This window comes from Bos indicus, chromosome X, assembly GCF_029378745.1.
Source record: "Bos indicus isolate NIAB-ARS_2022 breed Sahiwal x Tharparkar chromosome X, NIAB-ARS_B.indTharparkar_mat_pri_1.0, whole genome shotgun sequence".
Taxonomy (NCBI): Eukaryota; Metazoa; Chordata; class Mammalia; order Artiodactyla; family Bovidae; genus Bos; species Bos indicus.
In genome coordinates, this window is record NC_091789.1 from 79,973,480 (window position 1) to 79,994,006 (window position 20,527).

Below are 20,527 nucleotides of genomic sequence, written 5' to 3' on the forward strand. Positions count from 1 at the left end.
AAAGATATTGCTGCCATTCGCATCCAAGAGGTTCTGCCTATATTTTCCTCTAAGAGTTTTATAATATCTAGTCTTATATTTAGATCTTCAATCCATTTTGAGTTTATTTTTGTGTATAGTATTAGAGAATTTCTAATTTCATTCTTTTACATGCAACTGTTCAGTTTTCCCAACACCACTTATTGAAGAGACTGTCTTTTCTCCATTATATATTCTTGTCTCCTTTGTCATAGATTAGGTGACCACAGGATTATGGGTTTATCTCTGGACTTTCTATCCTGTTCCATTGATCTATATTTGTTTTTGTGCCTGTATGATACTATTTTGATTACTGTTTCTTTGTAGCATAATCTGAAGTCAGGGAGCCTGATTCTTCCAGCTCTATTTTTCTTTCTCAAGCTTGCTTTGGCTATTCAGGGTCTTTTATATTTCCATATAAATTGTAAATTTTTTTCTTCTAATTCTGTGGAAAATGCTATTTTAATTTGATAGAGGCTGCATTGAATTTGTAAATTACTTTGGGTAGTATAGTCATTTTCATAATATTGATTCTTCAAATCCAAGAGTGTAGTATATTTCTGCATCTGTTTTTGTAATCTTTGATTTTTTTTCAAATCAAAATTTGATTTTTTGATTTTATAGTTTTCAGAGTACAGGTTTTTTGTCTCCTTAAGTGGGTATTTTATTCTTTTTGTTGCAAGAGTGAATGGGATTGCTTCCTTAATTTATCTTTCTGATTTTTCATTGTTAGTGTGTAGAAATACAAGAGATTTCTGTGTATTAATTTTGGGGGTTTTTTTGTCTTTGGGAATTTTTTTACTCAGCATAATTCTTTGAAAAGTCATTCAGCTGGGTGTGTATATAGCAGTAGTTTGTTTCTTTTTGCAGCTGAGCAGTATTCCATGATATAGAATAGCCACAATTTTTTTAAACACTCACCCAAAGAAAGATACCTGGTTGTTTCCAGTTATTAGCTATTATAAATAAAGCTTCTATAAGTATTCATTTATAGGTTTTTGTCTGAGCACAAGTTTTCATTTCTCTGGGATAAATGCCTAGGAATGCAATTGCTGGAAGTTGCGTATTTAATTTTTTAAGAAACTGCCAAATTGTTTTCAAGGAGGCTGTGCCAATTTATTATACATCCCCACCAGCGATGTATGAGCAAGCCAGTCTCTACACTTTCTCATCAGCATTTGGGATTGTCATTATTTTTTATTTAGTCATCCTGATAAGTGTGTATTGGTATTCAACTGTGATTTTAATTTGCCATTCCCTCATGGCTAATGATGTTGAACATATTTTCATGTGCTTATTTACCATCTGGCTATCTTCTTGGGTGATATGTCTTCACAATTTCTCCCATTTTCCAATTGGATTTTTTGTTTACTATTGAGTTTTGAGAGCATTTACATTCTAGATATTAGTCCTTTTTTGGATATGTGGCTTGATAATATCTTCTCTCACTTTGTAGTTTTTCATTCTCTTCACAGGGTCTTTTGCTAAGCAAAAGACTTTAATTTTGATGAAGTTGTTTTCCTTTATTGTGTTTTTGGTGTCAAGTCTAAATTCTTTGCCAAACTCTAAATCCGGAAGAATTTTTCCCACGGTGTTTTGTTTTCTTTTTTTCCTAAAGGTTTCATAGGTATAGGTTATACATTTAAATCCATGAGCTGTTTTGAGTAAATTTTCTTTTTTTTTTTTCAATGTATTTTAAATGTATTTATTTTAATTGGAGACTAATTACAATATTGTAGTGGTTTTTGCCATTCATTGACATGAATCAGCCATAGGTATACATGTGTTCCCCATCCTGAACCCCCTTCCCACCTCCCTCCCCATCCCATCCCTCTGGGTCATCCCAGTGCACCAGCCCTGAGCACCCGGTCTCATGCATCAAATCTGGACTAGCGAACTGTTTCACATATGATAATATGCATGTTTCAATGCTATTCTCTAAGACCATCCCACACTCGCCTTCTCCCACAGAGTCCAAAAGACGGTTCTATACATCTGTGTCTCTTTTGCTATCTCGCATTTAGGGTTATTGTTACCATCTTTCTAAATTCCATATATATGCGTTAGTATACTGTATTGGTGTTTTTCTTTCTGGCTTACTTCACTCTGTATAATAGTTTCCAGTTTCATCCATCTCATTAGAACTGATTCAAATGTATTCTTTTTAATGGCTGAGTAATATTCCATTGTGTATATGTACCACAGCTTTCTTACCCATTCATCTGCTGATGGACATCTAGGTTGCTTATAGGCTATTATAAACTCTGTGTGTGTGTGTGTGTGTGTGTGTGTGTGTGTGTGTATATATATATACGCTATTATAAACAGTGCTGCCATGAACATTGCAGTACACATGTCTCTTTCAGTTCTGGTTTCCTCAGTGTGTATGCCCAGCAGTGGGATTTCTGGGTCCTATGGCAGTTCTATTTCCAGTTTTTTTTTAAGGAATCTCCACACTGTTCTCCATAGTGGCTGTACTAGTTTGCATTCCCACCAAAAGTGTAAGAGGGTCCCCTTTTCTCCACACCCTCTACAGCATTTATTGCTTGTAGATTTTTGGATAGTAGCCATTCTGACCAGTGTGAGATGGTACCTCATTGTGGTTTTGATTTGCATTTCTCTGATAATGAGTGATGTTGAGCATCTTTTCATGTGTTTGTTAGCCATCTGTATGTCTTCTTTGAAGAAATGTCTGTTTAGTTCTTTGGCCCATTTTTTGATTGGATCGTTTATTTTTCTGGAATTGAGCTGCAGGAGTTTTTTGTATATTTTTGAGATTAATTCTTTGTCAGTTGCTTTGTTTGCTATTATTTTCTCCCATTTTAAAGGCTGTCTTTTCACTTTGCTTATAGTTTCCTTTGTTGTGCAGAAGCTTTTAAGTTTAATTAGGTCCCATGTGTTTATTTTTGCTTTTATTTCCAATATTCTGGGAGGTGAGACATAGAGGATCCTGCTGTGATTTATGTCAGAGAGTGTTTTGCCTATGTTCTCCTCTAGGAGTTTTATAGTTTCTGGTCTTACGTTTAGATCTTTAATCCATTTTGAGTTTTTTGTATGTGTGTATGGTGGTAGAAAGTGTTCTAGTTTCATTCTTTTACAAGTGGTTGACCAGTTTTCCCAGCACCACTTGTTAAAGAGATTGTCTTTTCTCCATTGTATATTTTTGCCTCCTTTGTCAAAGATAAGGTGACTATAGGTGCATGGATTTATCTCTGGGCTTTCTATTTTGTTCCATTGATCTATCTTTCTGTCTTTGTGCCAGTACCATACTGTCTTGATGACTGTAGCTTTGTAGTAGAGCCTGAAGTCAGGCAGGTTGATTCCTCCAGTTCCATTCTTCTTTCTCAAGATTGCTTGGCTATTTGAGGCTTTTTGTATTTCCATACAAATTGTAAAATTATTTGTTCTAGTTCTGTGAAAACTACTGTTGGTAGCTTGATAGGGATTGCATTGAATCTATATATTGCTTTGGGTAGTATACTCATTTTCACTATATTGATTCTTCCAATCCATGAACATGGCATATTTCTCCATCTATTTGTGTCATATTTTATTTCTTTCATCAGTGTTTTATAGTTTTCTATATATAAGTCTTTTATTTCTTAAGGTAGATTTATTCCTAAGTATTTTATTCTTTTCGTTGCAATTATGAATGGAATTGTTTCCTTAATTTCTCTTTCTGTTTCCTTGTTGTTAGTGTATAGGATTGCAAGGGATTTCTGTGTGTTGATTTTATATCCTGCAAATTCACTGTATTCATTGATTAGCTCTAGTAATTTTCTGGTGGAGTCTTTAGGGTTTTCTATGTAGAGGATCATGTCATCTGCAAACAGTGAGAGTTTTACTTCTTCTTTTCCAATCTGGATTCCTTTAATTTCTCTTTCTGCTCTGATTGCTATGGCTAAAACCTCCAAAACTATGTTGAATAGTAGTGGTGAGAGTGGGCACCCTTGTCTTGTTCCTGACTTTAGGGGAAATGCTTTCAATTTTTCACCATTGAGGATAATGTTTGCTGTGGGTTTGTCATATATAGCTTTTATTATGTTGAGGCATGTTCCTTCTGTTTCTGCTTTCTGGAGGGTTTTTATCATAAATGGATGTTGAATTTTGTCAAAGGCTTTCTCTGCACCTATTGAGATAATCATATGGTTTTTATCTTTCAATTTGTTAATGTGGTGTATTACATTGATTGTTTTGCAGATATTGAAGAATCTTTGCATTCCTGGGATAAAGCCCACTTGGTCATGATGTATGATCTTTTCAATGTGTTGTTGGATTCTATTTACTAGAATTTTGTTAACGATTTTTGCATCTATGTTCATCAGTGATATTGGCCTGTAGTTTTCTTTTTTTGTGGCATCTTCGTCTGGTTTTGGTATTAGGGTAATGATGGCCTCATAGAATGAATTTGGATGTTTACCTTCCTCTGCAATTTTCTGGAAGAGTTTGAGTAAGATAGGTGTTAGCTCTTCTCTAAATTTTTGGTAGAATTCAGCTGTGAAGCTGTCTGGTCCTGGGCTTTTGTTTGCTGGAAGATTTCTGATTACAGTTTCAATTTCCATCCTTGTGATAAGTCTGTTACGGTCTTCTACTTCTTCCTGGTTCAGTTTTGGAAAGTTGTACTTTTCTGGAATTTGTCCATTTCTTCCAAGTTGTCCATTTTATTGGCATATAGTTGCTGATAATAGTCTCTTATGATCCTTTGTATTTCCATGTTGTCTGTTGTGATTTCTCCATTTTCATTTCTAATTTTGTTGATTTGATTCTTCTCCCCTTGTTTCTTGATGAGTCTGGCTAATAGTTTGTCAATTTTATTTATCTTCTCAAAGAACGAGCTTTTGGCTTTGTTGATTTTTGCTATGATCTCTTTTGTTTCTTTTGCATTTATTTTGGCCCTAATTTTTAAGATTTCTTTCCTTCTACTAACCCTGGGATTCATTTCTTCCTTTTCTAGTTGCTTTAGATGTAGAGTTAGGTCATTTATTGACTTTTTTTTGTTTCTGAGGTAAGCCTGTATTGCTATGAACCTTCCCCTTAGCACTGCTTTTACAGTGTTCCATAGTTTGGGGTTGTTGTGTTTTCATTTTCATTCGTTTCTATGCCTACTTTGATTTCTTTTTTGATTTCTTCCACCTTGTTTTTTTATTCAGAAGCATGTTGTTTAGCCTCCATAGTTGGGATTTTTAATAGTTTTTTTCCTGTATTTGACATCTAATCTTACTGCATTGTGGTCAGAAAAGATGCTTGGAATGATTTCAATTTTTTTGAATTTACCAGGCTAGATTTATGGCCCAGGATCTGATCTATTCTGGAGAAGGTTCCGTGTGCGCTTGAGAAAAAGGTGAAATACATTGTTTTGGGGTGAAATGTCTTGTGGATATCAATTAGGTCTAACTGATCCATTGTGTCATTTGAAGTTTGTGTTTCCTTGTTAATTTTCTGTTTAGTTGATCTATCCATAGATGTGAGTGGGGTAGTGAAGTCTCCCACTATTATTGTGTTATTGTTTACTTCCCCTTTCATATTTGTTAGCATTTGCCTTACATATTACAGTGCTCCTATGTTAGGTGCATATATATTTTATAATTGTTGTATCTTCTTCTTGGACTGATCCTTTGATCATTATGTAGTGTCCTTCTTTGTCTCTTTTCACAGCCTTTGTCTTAAAGTCTATTTTATCTGATATGAGTATTGCTACTCCTGCTTTTTTTTTTTTTTTTGGTCTCCATTTCTGTGAAATGTCTTTTTCCAGCCCCTCACTTTCAGTCTGTATGTGTCCCTTGTTTTGAGGTGGGTCTCCTGTAGACAATATATATAGGTGTCTTGTTTTTGTATCTGTTCAGCCAGTCTTTGTCTTTTGGTTGGGGCATTCAACCCATTTACATTTAAGGTAATTATTGATAAGTATTATCCCATTGCCATTTCCTTTGTTGTTTTGGGTTTAAGTTTATATACCCTTTCTGTGTTTCCTGTCTAGAGAAGATTCTTTTGCATTTGTTGGAGAGCTGGTTTGGTGGGGCTGAATTCTCTCAGCTTTTGCTTGCTGTAAAGCTTTTGATTTCTCCTTCATATTTGAATGAGATCTTTGCTGGGTAAAGTAAGTATGTCTTGCCATTCCCTTCTGGCCTGAAGAGTTTCTATTGAAAAATCAGCTGTTATCCTTATGGGAATCCCCTTGTGCGTTATTTGTTGTTTTTCCCTTGCTGCTTGTAATATTTGTTCTTTGTGTTTGATCTTTGTTAATTTGATTAATATGTGTCTTGGGGTGTTTCGCCTTGGGTTTATCCTGTTTGGGACTCTCTGGGTTTCTTGGCTTGGGTGGCTATTTCCTTCCTCATTTTAGCCAAGTTTTCACCTATTATCTCCTCGAGTATTTTCTCATGGCCTTTCTTGTTGTCTTCTTCTTCTGGGACTCCTATGATTCAAACGTTGGGGAGTTTCACATTGTCCCAGATGTCCCTGAGGTTGTCCTCATTTCTTTTAATTCTTTTTTCCTCTCTGCTTCATTTATTTCTACCATCTATCTTCTACCTCACTTATCCTATCTTCTGCCTCCGTTATTCTACTGTTGGTTCCCTCCAAACTGTTTTTGATCTCATTTATTGCATTATTCATTATATATTGACTCTTTTTTATTTCTTCTAGGTCCTTGTTAAACATTTCTTGTATCTTCTCAATCCTTGTCTCCAGGCTATTTATCTGTAACTCCATTCTGATTTCAAGATTTTTGATCATTTTTACTATCATTATTCTGAATTCTTTTTCAGGTGGATTCCCTATCTCCTCCTCTTTTGTTTGGTTTGGTGGACATTTATCATGTTCCTTTGCCTGCTGGGTATTTCTCTGCCTTTTCATCTTGTTTAGATTGCTGTGTTTGGGGTGGCCTTTCTGTATTCTAGCAGTTTCTGGTTCCTCTTTATTGTGGAGGTTCCTCCCTGTGGGTGGGGTTGGATGAGTGGTTTGTCAATGTTTCCTGGTTAGGGAAGCTTGCATCGGTGTTCTGGTGGGTGGAACTGGATTTCTTCTCCTTGGAGTGCAATGAAGTGTCCAGTAGTGAGTTTTGAGATGTCTATGGTTTTGGTGTGACTTTGGGCAGCCTGTATATTGAAACTCAGGAGTATGTTCCTGCATTGCTGGAGAATTTGCGTGGTGTGTCTTTCTCTGGAACTTGTTGGCTCTTGGGTGGTGCTTGCTTTCAGCATAGGTATGGAGGCTTTTGGATGATCTCTTATCAATTAATGTTCCCTGGCGTCAGGAGTTCTCTGGTGTTCTCAGGTTTGGGGCTTAAGCCTCCTGCCCCTAGTTTGCAGTCTTCTTATTACAGTAGCCTCAAGACTTCTCCATCCATACAGCACTGATGATAAAACTTCTAGGTTAATGGTGAAAAGATTATCCACAGTGAGGGACACCCAGAGAGGTTCACAGAGTTACATGAAGAAGAGAAGAGGGAGGAGGGATATAGAGGTGACCAGGAGGAGAAGATGGGGAATCAAAAGGGGAGAGAGCAATCTAGCTATCTCCTCCCTATCTCAGTAAACAATTCCCTATGTACTCTCCACAGTCTGGAACCCTCAGAGAGGTTCATGGAGTTACATAGAGAAGAGAAGAGGGAGGAAGGAGATAGAGGTGAGCAGGAGGAGAAGAAGGGGGTGATCAAAAGGAGAGAGATAGATCTAGGCAGTACTCTGTTCCCTAAGTGTTCTCCACAGCCCATAACACACACAGAGATTGACAGAGTTGGGTAGAGAAGAGAAGGGGAAGGGAGGAGATAGAGGTGGCCTGGGGGAGAATAAAGAGAGTCAAAAGGGGAAGAGAGTAATCAAGCCAGTAATCACACTCCTAAAAATGGCTACTGAAGGTTGGATTCTTAAATGTACAAAATTGATAACAAATACCATAAAGCAAAGATTAAAAATCTAGAGTAGAGGTTAGAGTCTCAAAAATAACAATATTTTAAAAAATTACAAAAAGTATAAGAAATATATATAAGTATAAGAAATATATATGAAGTTTGCTTTAAAGATAGGGATTTTCTTTTTTGCAGGGTAATCAGATCAGATCAGTCGCTCAGTCGTGTCTGACTCTTTGCGACCCCATGAATCACAGCACGCCAGGCCTCCCTGTCCATCACCAACTCCTCGAGTTCACTCAGACTCATGTCCATCGAGTCAGTGATGCAATCCAGCCATCTTATCCTCTGTCGTCCCCTTCTCCTCTTGCCCCCAATCCTTCCCAGCATTAGAGTCTTTTCCAATGAGTCAATTCTTTGCATGAGGTGGCCAAAGTACTAGAGTTTCAGCTTTAGCATCATTCCTTCCAAAGAAATCCCAAGGCTCATCTCCTTCAGAATGGACTGGTTGGATCTCCTTGCAGTCCAAGGGACTCTCAAGAGTCTTCTCCGACAGAACAGTTCAAAAGCATCAATTCTTCAACACTCAGCCTTCATCACAGTCCAACGCTCACATCCATACATGACCACAGGAAAAACCATAGCCTTGACTAGACGAACCTTTGTTGGCAAAGTAATGTCTCTGCTTTGCAATATGCTATCTAGGTTGGTCATAACTTTCCTTCCAAAGAGTAAGCGTCTTTTAATTTCATGGCTGCAGTCATCATCTACAGTGATTTTGGAGCCCAGAAAAAATAAAGTTTGACACTGTTTCCACTGTTTCCCCATCTATTTCCCATAAAGTGATGGGACCGGATGCCATGATCTTTGTTTTCTGAATGTTGAGCTTTAAGCCAACTTTTTCACTCTCCACTTTCACTTTCATCAAGAGGCTTTTTAGTTCCTCTTCACTTTCTACCATAAGGGTGGTGTCATCTGCATATTTGAAGTTATTGATATTTCTTCCGGCAATCTTGATTCCAGCTTGTGTTTCTTCCAGCCCAGCGTTTATCATGATGTACTCTGCATATAAGTTAAATAAACAGGGTGACAATATTCAGCCTAGACGTACTCCTTTTCCTATTTGGAACCAGTCTGTTGTTCCATGTCCAGTTCTAACTGTTGCTTCCTCACCTGCATACAAATTTCTCAAGAGGCAGATCAGGTGGTCTGGCATCCCCATCTCTTTCAGAATTTTCCACAGTTTATTGTGATCCACACAGTCAAAGGCTTTGGCATAGTCAATAAAGCAGAAATATATGTTTTTTCTGGAACTCTCTTGCTTTTTCCATGATCCAGCAGATGCTGGCAATTTGATCTCTGGTTCCTCTGCCTTTTCTAACACCAGCTTGAACATAAGGAAGTTCACGGTTCACATATTGCTGAAGCCTGGCTTGGAGAATTTTGAGCATTACTTTACTAGCGTGTGAGATGAGTGCAATTGTGTGGTAGTTTGAGCATTCTTTGGCATTGCCTTTCTTTGGGATTGGAATGAAAACTGACCTTTTCCAGTTCTGTGGCCACTGCTGAGTTTTCCAAATTTGCTGGCATATTGAGTGCAGCACTTTCACAGCATCATCTTTCAGGATTTGAAATAGCTCAACTGGAATTCCATCACCTCCAGGACTAGCTTTGTTCGTAGTGATGCTTTCTAAGGCCCACTTGACTTCACATTCCAGGATGTCTGGCTCTAGGTCAGTGATCACACCATTGTGATTATCTGGGTCATGAAGATCTTTTTTGTACAGTTCTTCTGTGTATTCTTGCCATCTCTTCTTAATATCTTCTGCTTCTGTTAGGTCCATAGCATTTCTGTCCTTTATCAAGCCCATCTTTGCATGAAATGTTCCTTTGGTATCTCTGATTTTCTTGAAGAGATCTCTAGTCTTTCCCATTCTGTTGTTTTCCTCTATTTCTTTGCATTGATCACTGAAGAAGGCTTTCTTATCTCTTCTTGCTATTCTTTGGAACTCGGCATTCAGATGTTTATATCTTTCCTTTTCTCCTTTGCTTTTCGCTTCTCTTGTTTTCACAGCTATTTGTAAGGCCTCCCCAGACAGCCATTTTGGTTTTTTGCATTTCTTTTCCATGGGGATGGTCTTGATCCCTGTCTCCTGTACAATGTCATGAACCTCATTCCATAGTTCATCAGGCATTCTATCCATCAGATCTAGGCCCTTAAATCTATTTCTCACTTCCACTCTATAATCATAAGGGATTTGATTTAGGTCATACCTGAATGGTCTAGTAGTTTTCCCTACTTTCTTCAATTTAAGTCTGAATTTGGCAATAAGGAGTTCATGATCTGAGCCACAGTCAGCTCTTGGTCTTGTTTTTGTTGACTGTATAGAGCTTCTCCATCTTTGGCTTCAAAGAATATAATCAGTCTGATTTTGGTGTTGACCATCTGGTGATGTCCATGTGTAGAGTCTTCTCTTGTGTTGTTGGAAGAGGGTGTTTGCTATGACCAGTGCATTTTCTTGGCAAAACTCTATTAGTCTTTGCCCTGCTTCATTCCGTATTCCAAGGCCAAATTTGCCTGTTACTCCAGGTGTTTGTTAACTTCCTACTTTTGCATTCCAGTCCCCTATAATGAAAAGGACATCTTTTTTGGGTGTTAGTTCTAAAAGGTCTTGTAGGTCTTCATAGAACCGTTCAACTTCAGCTTCTTCAGCATTACTGGTTGAGGCATAGACTTGGATCACTATGACATTGAATGGTTTGCCTTGGAAACAAACAGAGATCATTCTGTCGTTTTTGAGATTGCATCCAAGTACTGCATTTCAGACTCTTCTGTTGACCATGATGGCTACTCCATTTCTTCTAAGGGATTCCTGCCCACAATAGTAGATATAATGGTCATCTGAGTTAAATTCACCCATTCCAGTCCATTTTAGTTTGCTGATTCCTAGCTTCTCTTCTTTTCTCAGCTATTTGTAAGGCCTCCTCAGACAACCTTTTTGCCTTTTTGCCTTTCTTTTTCTTGGGGATGGTCTTGATCATTTTCTCCTGTACAATGTTACGAACTTCCGTCCATAGTTCTTCAAGGCACTCTATCAGATCTAATCCCTTAAATCTGTTTGTCACTTCCAAAGTTGTAAAAGATATTACTAGAAAATAAAATATTTTTATTAATTGACAATTTTAAGTGCTTAAAGATTTTATTACAAGCATTAAGATGCTGGTGATACAGCAAAAGTCTTTACAATAAGAACTAAAAATATATATCACTTAATCTTACATGGGTTACCTTTTACTGACCATATAAAACTGTATGAGAGATTTCAATGTTTTCAAGACCACCTGGGCAAAGTGGAACCATCTAAGCTGAAATTCTCTTTTTCTAGCACCTAAATTGCACCACTTGAATAACAATACTTGTGAGGTCAAATGGGAATCTTTGGAGCCAATAAATGGAGATTCCATAGTTTACAGTCTTCAGGTCATCAGTGGAAGTGGAACTGACCTGGTAAATTCTTATAAATTTTGTCTTTGTAATTTATAGTTTTACATCCTGCTGGGGACTGAGCTCTTGTCAAAGAGTACAATATTCTTTTATGATGTTGAAAGTAACTAAATCTTATCCAAAAATCCTATCTGGTCCTAAATATTTATGTACATAATACTTGGGAACAATTTGTTTATGTATTTAACTTAATATTATTGGATGTAGTTATTTTTAGATTCCACTGACCACATGCCAAGCCATTTCAAACCAAATGGAATTTAATGTTTAACAGTTAACAGTCTTTGTTATCTGTTATATTGAAGAAAATTACACCTAAATAGTACTGGGATCTCAAGATATTAGAGACTGTAACAGTAAACTTTTATTTTGTTGTGAACATATTCATGCAATGTTTCCTGTTGTCAAAAACCTTTTTTTTTTTTTTTTGTAAGAAAATACAATTTTAATTTTGACTCTTTTTCATTTAGATTTACAAAGGACCGAACACATCATTCTCCTTTTCCAACTTTCTCACAAATTCACATTACCACTTCAAAGTCTGCGCTGGACGTCAATGTCAGAATTCTGCTGGGATACAAGAGCTCTGGGGACAATGTAGCCCAAGTGCTCTTTTCTCAACCTATAAGCAACAGCCGGGGCCTGGTAAAGATGTTAGAGGAAGGCAGGGAAGCAGCCCTAGTGAAGGGAAACATGAAAAACCCAAGATAGAGATGAGTGATGATACCTTTGTTCTAATCCTTGTAATAGGATTTGCACTAATTGCCATTCAATGTGCTGCTATGATTCAGTACCTCCTTATCAACTAATCTATTTTTACACATTTTCAACTTTTTTAGGAAGTTCTAAAACAAATTACATCAAATATAGAAATTGCTAGATGCATCTCAGTTCTTAAAAGTAAATTTTATTGGGTAGAAATCCTTATGAACTTTTATCTGACATCAAAAGAACTGCCTTCAAGAAATTCATTTTTAATTTAAAAAAAAAAGAAATTCATTGTGAGAGTAGAAGAGTTTTTTTTAGAAAATAAGTATATTTTAAATTTGAGAATTTTAGCAACACTCCACTATTATGTAAAATGACCTAAAACCTCTCTTGAAAACTATTCCCTGTCTTAATTTTTCAAATGAATATTTTGCAAAGTTTTAAGAGTTATGAGAGGATAAAAGCATTTCCAAATTTTATACAGAACAAAATGGTAAAAATCAATTCTACATGTCAACTTACATTCATATGAAATAATAAAAAGTATCTACCAACTTTATGTACTGTACTGTAATTTTTTCAAGGTAACATACTCAGCTGTTTGGCTTGTGCTCTGATAATTACTTTGATAGTGGGAAAGTACTAATTTACAGCACTTTGGGAGTGGAAGTAGGGAAGTAGGAAGCCATTTTATACCATTCTAAGCTCTTTCAAATACACTCAGTGCCGATTATTCTGTAACTGGAATAATTAAACATGATACATATGATTATTCATGTTTTACATGGAATATTTAAATGATTTATTCTCAAAATTGATGCATTCATATTTATTTCTAGTTACAAATGAAGCATCTCTCTCTATTCTCACAATCTTTCAGGAGCTGTTTTGGCCATCTTGCAAAGGAGATGTCACCCTCTCTAAAGAATATTTCTTCAGTTCAGTTCAGTTCAGTCGCTCAGTTGTGTCCGACTCTTTGCGACCCCATGAATCGCAGCACGCCAGGCCTCCCTGTCCATCACCAACTCCCAGAGTTCATTCAGACTCACGTCCATCGAGTCAGTGATGCCATCCAGCCATCTCATCCTCTGTCGTCCTCTTCTCCTCCTGCCCCCAATCCCTCCCAGCATCAGAGTCTTTTCCAATGAGTCAACTCTTCGCATGAGGTGGCCAAAGTACTAGAGTTTCAGCTTTAGCATCATTCCTTCCAAAGAAATCCCAGGGCTGATCTCCTTCAGAATGGACTGGTTGGATCTCCTTGCAGTCCAAGGGACTCTCAAGAGTCTTCTCCAATACCACAGTTCAAAAGCATCAATTCTTCAGAACTCAGCCTTCTTCACAGTCCAACTCTTACATCCATACATGACCACAGGAAAAACCACAGCCTTGACTAGACGGACCTTTGTTGGCAAAGTAATGTCTCTGCTTTTCAATATGCTATCTAGGTTGGTCATAACTTTCCTTCCAAGGAGTAAGCGTCTTTTAATTTCATGGCTGCAGTCACCATCTGCAGTGATTTTGGAGCCCAGAAAAATAAAGTCTGACACTGTTTCCACTGTTTCCCCATCTATTTCCCATGAAGTGATGGGACCGGATGCCATGATCTTCGAATATTTCTTACCTTTATTGAAAATGTTTAAATATTATCTCTATTTCAGTTTGCTCTTTGTGTTTCAAAAATGAAAATCATAAGTTGGCCCATTTTCACATGGGCTAATTTTGGCATACCCAATGAAATTGCACTGATACGTGGTGTGTTACAGAAAATTTATTTAGGTGGTTGCTGTTCAATTTAGAGCTTGATGTATTGTTTAAATATGAAAAACATAAAACAGTTTTCTTCAAAAGTAAATTGTGATACCATATTAATCCACATTCTAAACGAATATTACCTTCATATTTTAACATTAAAGAATACTAAAAATGAAATTTTTAATGTAATAACTTGTTATATACACCACGGAAATAATATTTTAAAGCCTATTTTAAAAAATATATCTTATCAGTCTTTCTTTGCCTATAAGCAAACATTTCCTTAAAATTTACCTAGTGGAAAATAATTTAAAGGTGTATTTAAAATCTTACCTATATAGTAATTTGCTTTTAATGGAAAATGGAAAATTCTCTCAATTTAAAATACCTTGTAAGATTGATAATTAAACTGAATACACTTTAATCTGCTAAAAGTAAATGTTTTGCAGCTTTTATATTTCATATACCTACATTCATCAAACTAATGTAGAACCTAAAATTTACACTTATTAAAGTATTACTATCATAGGAAACATTTTTAAATACCAATAAAAATAACAAAATTATTCCCCTGCTATTTTTGAAACGGGACTTGTACAAGTTTATTTGGAATAATTATCCCCTTGATATTACATATTTATCTCCTCCCAAAGAAACTAGAAAAATTACAACCAGTTTAAGATGTCTTTTTTTTAATTTATTTTTAATTGAAGGATAATTGCTTTACAATATTCTGTTGGTTTCTGCCATATATCAACATCAATCAGCCATAGGTATACATATGTCCCCTCCCTCTTGAACCTCCCTCCCACCTCCCACCCACCTGACCCATCAAGGTTGTCACAGAGCACCGGACTTGGGCTCCTTGCGTCATACAGCAAAATCCCACTGGATATCTAATTTTACATGTGGTAATGTATATTGTTCAATGCTACTCTCTCAAGTCTTCCCACCCTCTCCTTCCCACCTTGTGTCCACAACTCTATTCTCTTTGTCTGCATCTCCATTGCTGCCCTTCATATAGATTCATCAGTATCATCTTTCTAGATTCCATATATATCTAGATGTCTTTAACTGGCTGTTACAACATTGTTTTATAAATCTTGTTTCTGACTTTTTTCTAATTCTAGGGCATTGTATATTCTGAATATCAGAAGAATAAGGTTTTAGTCTCATCTCTGCTACTAACAAATTTTATGACCTAAAGAAAACCCACAAAAATAAACTCAAATGGATTAAAGACTTAAATGTAAAGCCAGAAACTATAAAACTCTTAGAGGAAAACATAGGCAGAACACTCTTTAACATAAATTGCAGCAAGATCCTCTTTAACCTACCTCCTAAAGTAATGGAAATAAAAACAAAAATAAACAAATGAGAACTAATTAAATTTAAAAGCTTTTGTACAGCAAAGGAAACTATAAACAAGGTGAAAAGACAATACTCAGAATAGGATAAAATATTTGGAAATAAAGCAACTGACAATGGATTAATCTGCAAAATACACAAGCAGCTCATGCAGCTTAATATAAAAAAAGAACAACTTAATAAAAAAGAGGGCAGAAGACCTAAACAGATATTTCTCCAAAGAAGACATGCTGATGGCTAATAAACACGTGAAAAGATGCTCGGCATCACTCATTATTAGAGAAACACAAATAAAAACTACAATGAGGTATCACCTCACACAGGTCAGAATGACCATCATCAAAATATCTACAAACAATAAATGCTGGAGAGGATGTGGAGAAAAGGGAACCCTCTTACATTGTTGGTGGGAATGTAAATTGATAAAACCACTATGGAGATTCCTTTAAAAACTAGGATATTGATGTATGGCAGAAACCAACACAATATTGTAAAGCAATTTTCCTCCAATTTAAAAAAAATAAATAAAAATAGGAGTAAAGCTACCATATGACCAGCAATCCCACTCCTTGGCATACACCCTGAGAAAACCATAATTCAAAAAGACACATACATCCCAATGTGTCTTTTTGACACACTCTAATACTTTGGCCATCTGATGCAAAGAACTGACTCCTTGGAAAAGACCCTGATGCTGGGAAAGATTGAAGGCAGGAGGAGAAGGGGACAACAGAGGATGAGATGGTTGGATGGCATCACCAAGTAGATGGACATGAGTTTAAGCAAGCTCCAGGAGTTGGTGATGGACAGAGAAGCCTGGTGTGCTGCAGTCCATGGGGTCACAAAGAGTTGGACATGACTGAGCGACTGAACTGAGTTGATCCCAATGTTCATTGCATCACTATTTACAATAGCCAGGACATGGAAGCAACCTAGATGTCCATCATCAGATGAATGGATAAAGACGTTATGATACATATATACAATGGAGTATTACTCAGCCATAAAAAGGAATGAATTTCAGTCAGTTGAACTGAGGTGGATGAACCTAGAGCCTGTTATAGAGTGAAGTAAGTCAGAAAGAGAAAAACAAATATTGTATATTAATGCATATATATGGAATCGAGAATAATGGTACTGATTAACTTATTTGCATGGCAGGAATAGAATCACAGACATAGAGAATGGACTTGTGGATACAGTGGGGGAAAGAGAGGGTGGGATAAATTGAGAGGGCAGCACTGACATATATACACTACCATGTGTAAAACAGATAACTAGTAAGAAGATTCTGTATAAAACGGGGTTCTCAGCTTGGTACTCTGTGACAACCTAGAGGGGTGGGATGGGGAGTTGGGAGGAAGGCTCAAGAGGGAGGGGATATATGTATACTTATAGCTGATTTGCATTGTTGTATAGCAGAAACCAATATAACATTGTAAAGCAATTATCCTCCAATTAATTTTTTTTTAAAGAATGGAACAACAAGGTCCTACTGTATAGCACAGGGAACTATATTCAATGTCCTCTGATAAACCACAATGGGAAAGAATATGAAAAAGAATGCATATGTATGTGTATAACTAAGTCACTTTGTTGTACAGTGGTAAATAACACAACAATGTAATTCAACTATGTATGCATGCTAAGTCACTTCAGTCATGTCCGACTCTTTGTGATCCAGTGGAACTATAATTGAATTTTTTTAAGTTTTTTGATGTGGGCCATTTTTAAAGTCTTTATTAAATTTGTTACAACACTGCTTCTGTGTTATGTTTTGGTGTTTTGGCCACAAGGCATGTGGTATCTTAGCTCCCTAACCAAGGATCGAACCTGCACCCTCTCCATTGGAAGGCAAAGTCTTAACCACTGGACCACCAGGGCAGTCCCTATAATTGAATTTAAAAAAGGGAAAAAAGAAAACCCTTTCCCTTCTATAGGCATCAATTGTATAAAATATTAATAAATAAAACTTACAGGTAGATGATCTTTAAAGTTCTTTTCACATCTAAGAGTCTATCCTGATACATCAGCTATAATGCTGGTATACTAAACTCAAGCAGATTAAGTCAATAATTCCACATAGAGGTAGACAAATAGCAATTAGGCAGAGTCAAGAAGAACAGTAGCACCTAATAGGTACCATCTTGGGTCCAATTCACTGGAGTCCCTATTCTTTAGGGGACCCCAGATTTGCCTTGCCTATTTTTATCTTCTTCTATACCACTGAAAAACCAAAAATCTCCATAACATTTCAGCTACTTTCTTACCCATGCAGCAAGCCTATAACTGCTTCTTGATTGTCTGCTGCTGCTGCTGCTAAGTCGCTTCAGTCGTGTCCGACTCTTTGCGACCCGATAGGCAGCAGCCCACCAGGCTCCCCCGTCCCTGGGATTCTCCAGGCAAGAACACTGGAGTGGGTTGCCATTTCCTTCTCCAATGCATGAAAGTGAAAAGTGAAAGTGAAGTCGCTCAGTCGTGTCCAACTCTTCACGACCCCATGGGCTGCAGCCCATCAGGCTCCTCTGTCCATGGGACTCTCCAGGCAAGAGTACCGGAGTGGGGTGCCATCGCCTTCTCCACTTGATTGTCTAAGAACTGTTTACTGCTCACTACCTGAGAAAATAGAAGTGTGAAGAGATCCCATCAGTGGATGGCTTTCTTCTTAAAGCACATAATTGCCCAAGATGTGAGCAAAGAAAAGCTCATGAAAAGTAGTTCTTGGTAGAAATCAGATGATGTCAACAACCAACTCAAGCATATGTTCATGCCCCTTGGGGGTTCTCACATTCATCCCACAGATATGCACTGCTTCCCCTTTAATATATGTGCCAAATTTAGATTAAAACCCACTTTCTGGGTTAACTATAAACAGGCACAACAGATCTTACTAGGGTGATGGAACTGTTCCAAAATTGTATTAAGGTGATAACTGGATAACTTGGTAAGTTTATTAAAAATTACTGAATTGGATGGGGTAGGGATGGATTGAGAGTTTGAGATTAGCTGATGCAAAGTCTCATATATAGAATGGATAAGCAACAAGGTCTTACTGTATAGCACAGGGAACTAGATTCAATATCCTGTGAAAACCCATAATGGAAAAGAATATGAAAAAGAATATATATATATATATATATATATATATATATATATATATATAACTGAATCACTTTGATGCACATCAGAAACTAACACGACATTGTAAATCAGCTATACTTCAATAAAATAAACCTTAAAAAACATTGAACTGTATGCTTAAAATGAGTTAATTTTATGTTATGTAAATTACACCTCAAAATGTTATTTACAAACAACCTTGCTATATCACCAGGCTTCCCTGGTGGCTCAGACAGTAAAGAATCTGCCTGCATTGCAGATGACATAATCCTCTACATAGAAAACTCTAAAGATACCACCAGAAAATTACTAGAGCTAATCAATGACTACAGTAAAGTTGCAGGATATAAAATTAATACACAGAAATTTCTTGCATTTCTATATGGCAAAACCACTACAATGTTGTAAAGTAATTAGCCTCCAATCAAAATAAATAAATTAAAAATAAATAAATTTAAAAATTTTTTTAAAAAGCTTTTGCACAACGAAGGAAACTAAACAAAGTGAAAAGACAGCCTTCAGAATGGGAGAAAATAATAGCAAACGAAGCAACTGACAAACAATTAATCTCAAAAATATGCAAGCAGCTCCTGCAGCTCAATTCCAGAAAAATAAATGACCCAATCAAAAAATGGGCCAAAGGACTAAACGGACATTTCTCCAAAGAAGACATACAGATGGCTAACAAACACATGAAAAGATGCTCAACATCACTCATTATCAGAGAAATGCAAATCAAAACCACAGTGAGGTACCATCTCACACTGGTCAGAATGGCTGCTATCAAAAAGTCTACAAACAATAAATGCTGGAGAGGGTGTGAAGAAAAGGGAACCCTCTTACACTGTTGGTGGGAATGAAAACTAGTACAGCCACTATGGAGAACAGTGTGGAGATTCCTTAAAAAAAAATTGGAAATAGAACTGCCATGTGACCCAGCAATCCCACTGCTGGGCATACACACCGAGGAAACCAGAACTGAAAGAGACACAAGTACCCCAATGTTCATCGCAGTACTGTTTACAATAGCCAGGACATGGAAGCAACCCAGATGTCCATCGGCAGATGAATGGATAAGAAAGCTGTGGTACATATACACAGCACGGCAAAACCAATACAATATTGTAAAGCTAAAAAAAATTTTTTTAATTTAAAAAAAAATAAAGCCAAAAAAAATTAGATATGTTTTCAAAAAATTTTAAAAAAAGAATATTATTCATTTATTAAAAAGAATGCATTTGAATCAGTTCTAATGAGGTAGATGAAACTGGAGCCTATTACACAGCACGAAGTAAGTCAGAACAAAAACACACCAATACAGTATATTAACGCATATATGTGGAATTTAGAAAGACAGCAACGACGATCCTATATGTGAGACAGCAAAAGAGACATAGATGTAAATTAAGAACAGACTTTTGGACTCTGTGGGAAAAGGCGAGGGTGGGATGATTTGAAAGAATAGCATTGAAACATGTATATTATCATATATAGAATAATGACCAGTGCAAGTTCAATGCGTGAAGCAGGGCACTCAAAACCGGTGCTCTGGGACAGCCCAGATAGATGGGGTGGGGAGGGAGGTGGGACGGAGGTTCAGGATGGGGGACACGTGCACCCATGGCCGATTGATGTTGATGTATGGTAAAAACCACCACAATGTTGTAATTAGCCTCCAATTAAAATAAATTAATTTTTTAAATAAAAAAAGTAAATGACAGGGCTTTGAGTGTGAGAACAGCTGACCAAATGCCTGCTGGGTGGAGAGCAGGCTATAGGCTAGAGTTGCCAGATTTGGCAAATAAAAATAGGGGACGCTAAAAATTTGTTCGTCGTTGATTCAAATTTAACTGGGTTTTCTGCATTTGACCAGGCAGCCCCACCACAGAGGCAGGTGGAGGCAGGGCGTCTGCAGACATTTCAGGGAGACTTAAGGGGCCAGGGTGGCGGCAGGGGAGGTAAGGAGGGGCCCCAGAAAAGTCAAGGGTGGCCATATTGTGCACTTTTCCGGGGAACAGCTCTGGGAAGGCGAACTTATCCGCTCGTCCAAGCGTTGGGCAAGGGCTCTTCAGGGAAGGCTTCCGCGTCTCTTCAAGCCTCCTGCGCCGTGGATTCCCTGCAAGCCCGCAAGCCCGGCCGCCCTCAGCCTCCGCGGGAGGGGAGGAGGCGAGGGAACGTCCGCCCGCGGAGCAAGGGCCAGCGCGGTA

At 37.2% G+C, this 20,527-nt stretch overlaps 1 protein-coding gene across 1 annotated transcript in view; it reads left to right on the forward strand.

Annotated features, from left to right (window-relative positions):
* LOC109554851 (fibronectin type III domain containing protein 3C1-like) overlaps window positions 1-13,631 on the forward strand; it is a 65,448-nt gene extending 51,817 nt beyond the window's left edge. The window contains exons 25-26 of the mRNA XM_070785055.1: window positions 11,254-11,375; window positions 11,843-13,631. Of these exons, the coding sequence (XP_070641156.1) occupies window positions 11,254-11,375; window positions 11,843-12,181 (461 nt within the window). The 3' untranslated portion in view covers window positions 12,182-13,631. The remainder of the gene's footprint in view (window positions 1-11,253; window positions 11,376-11,842) is intronic.
* Window positions 13,632-20,527: the final 6,896 nt, after the last annotated feature.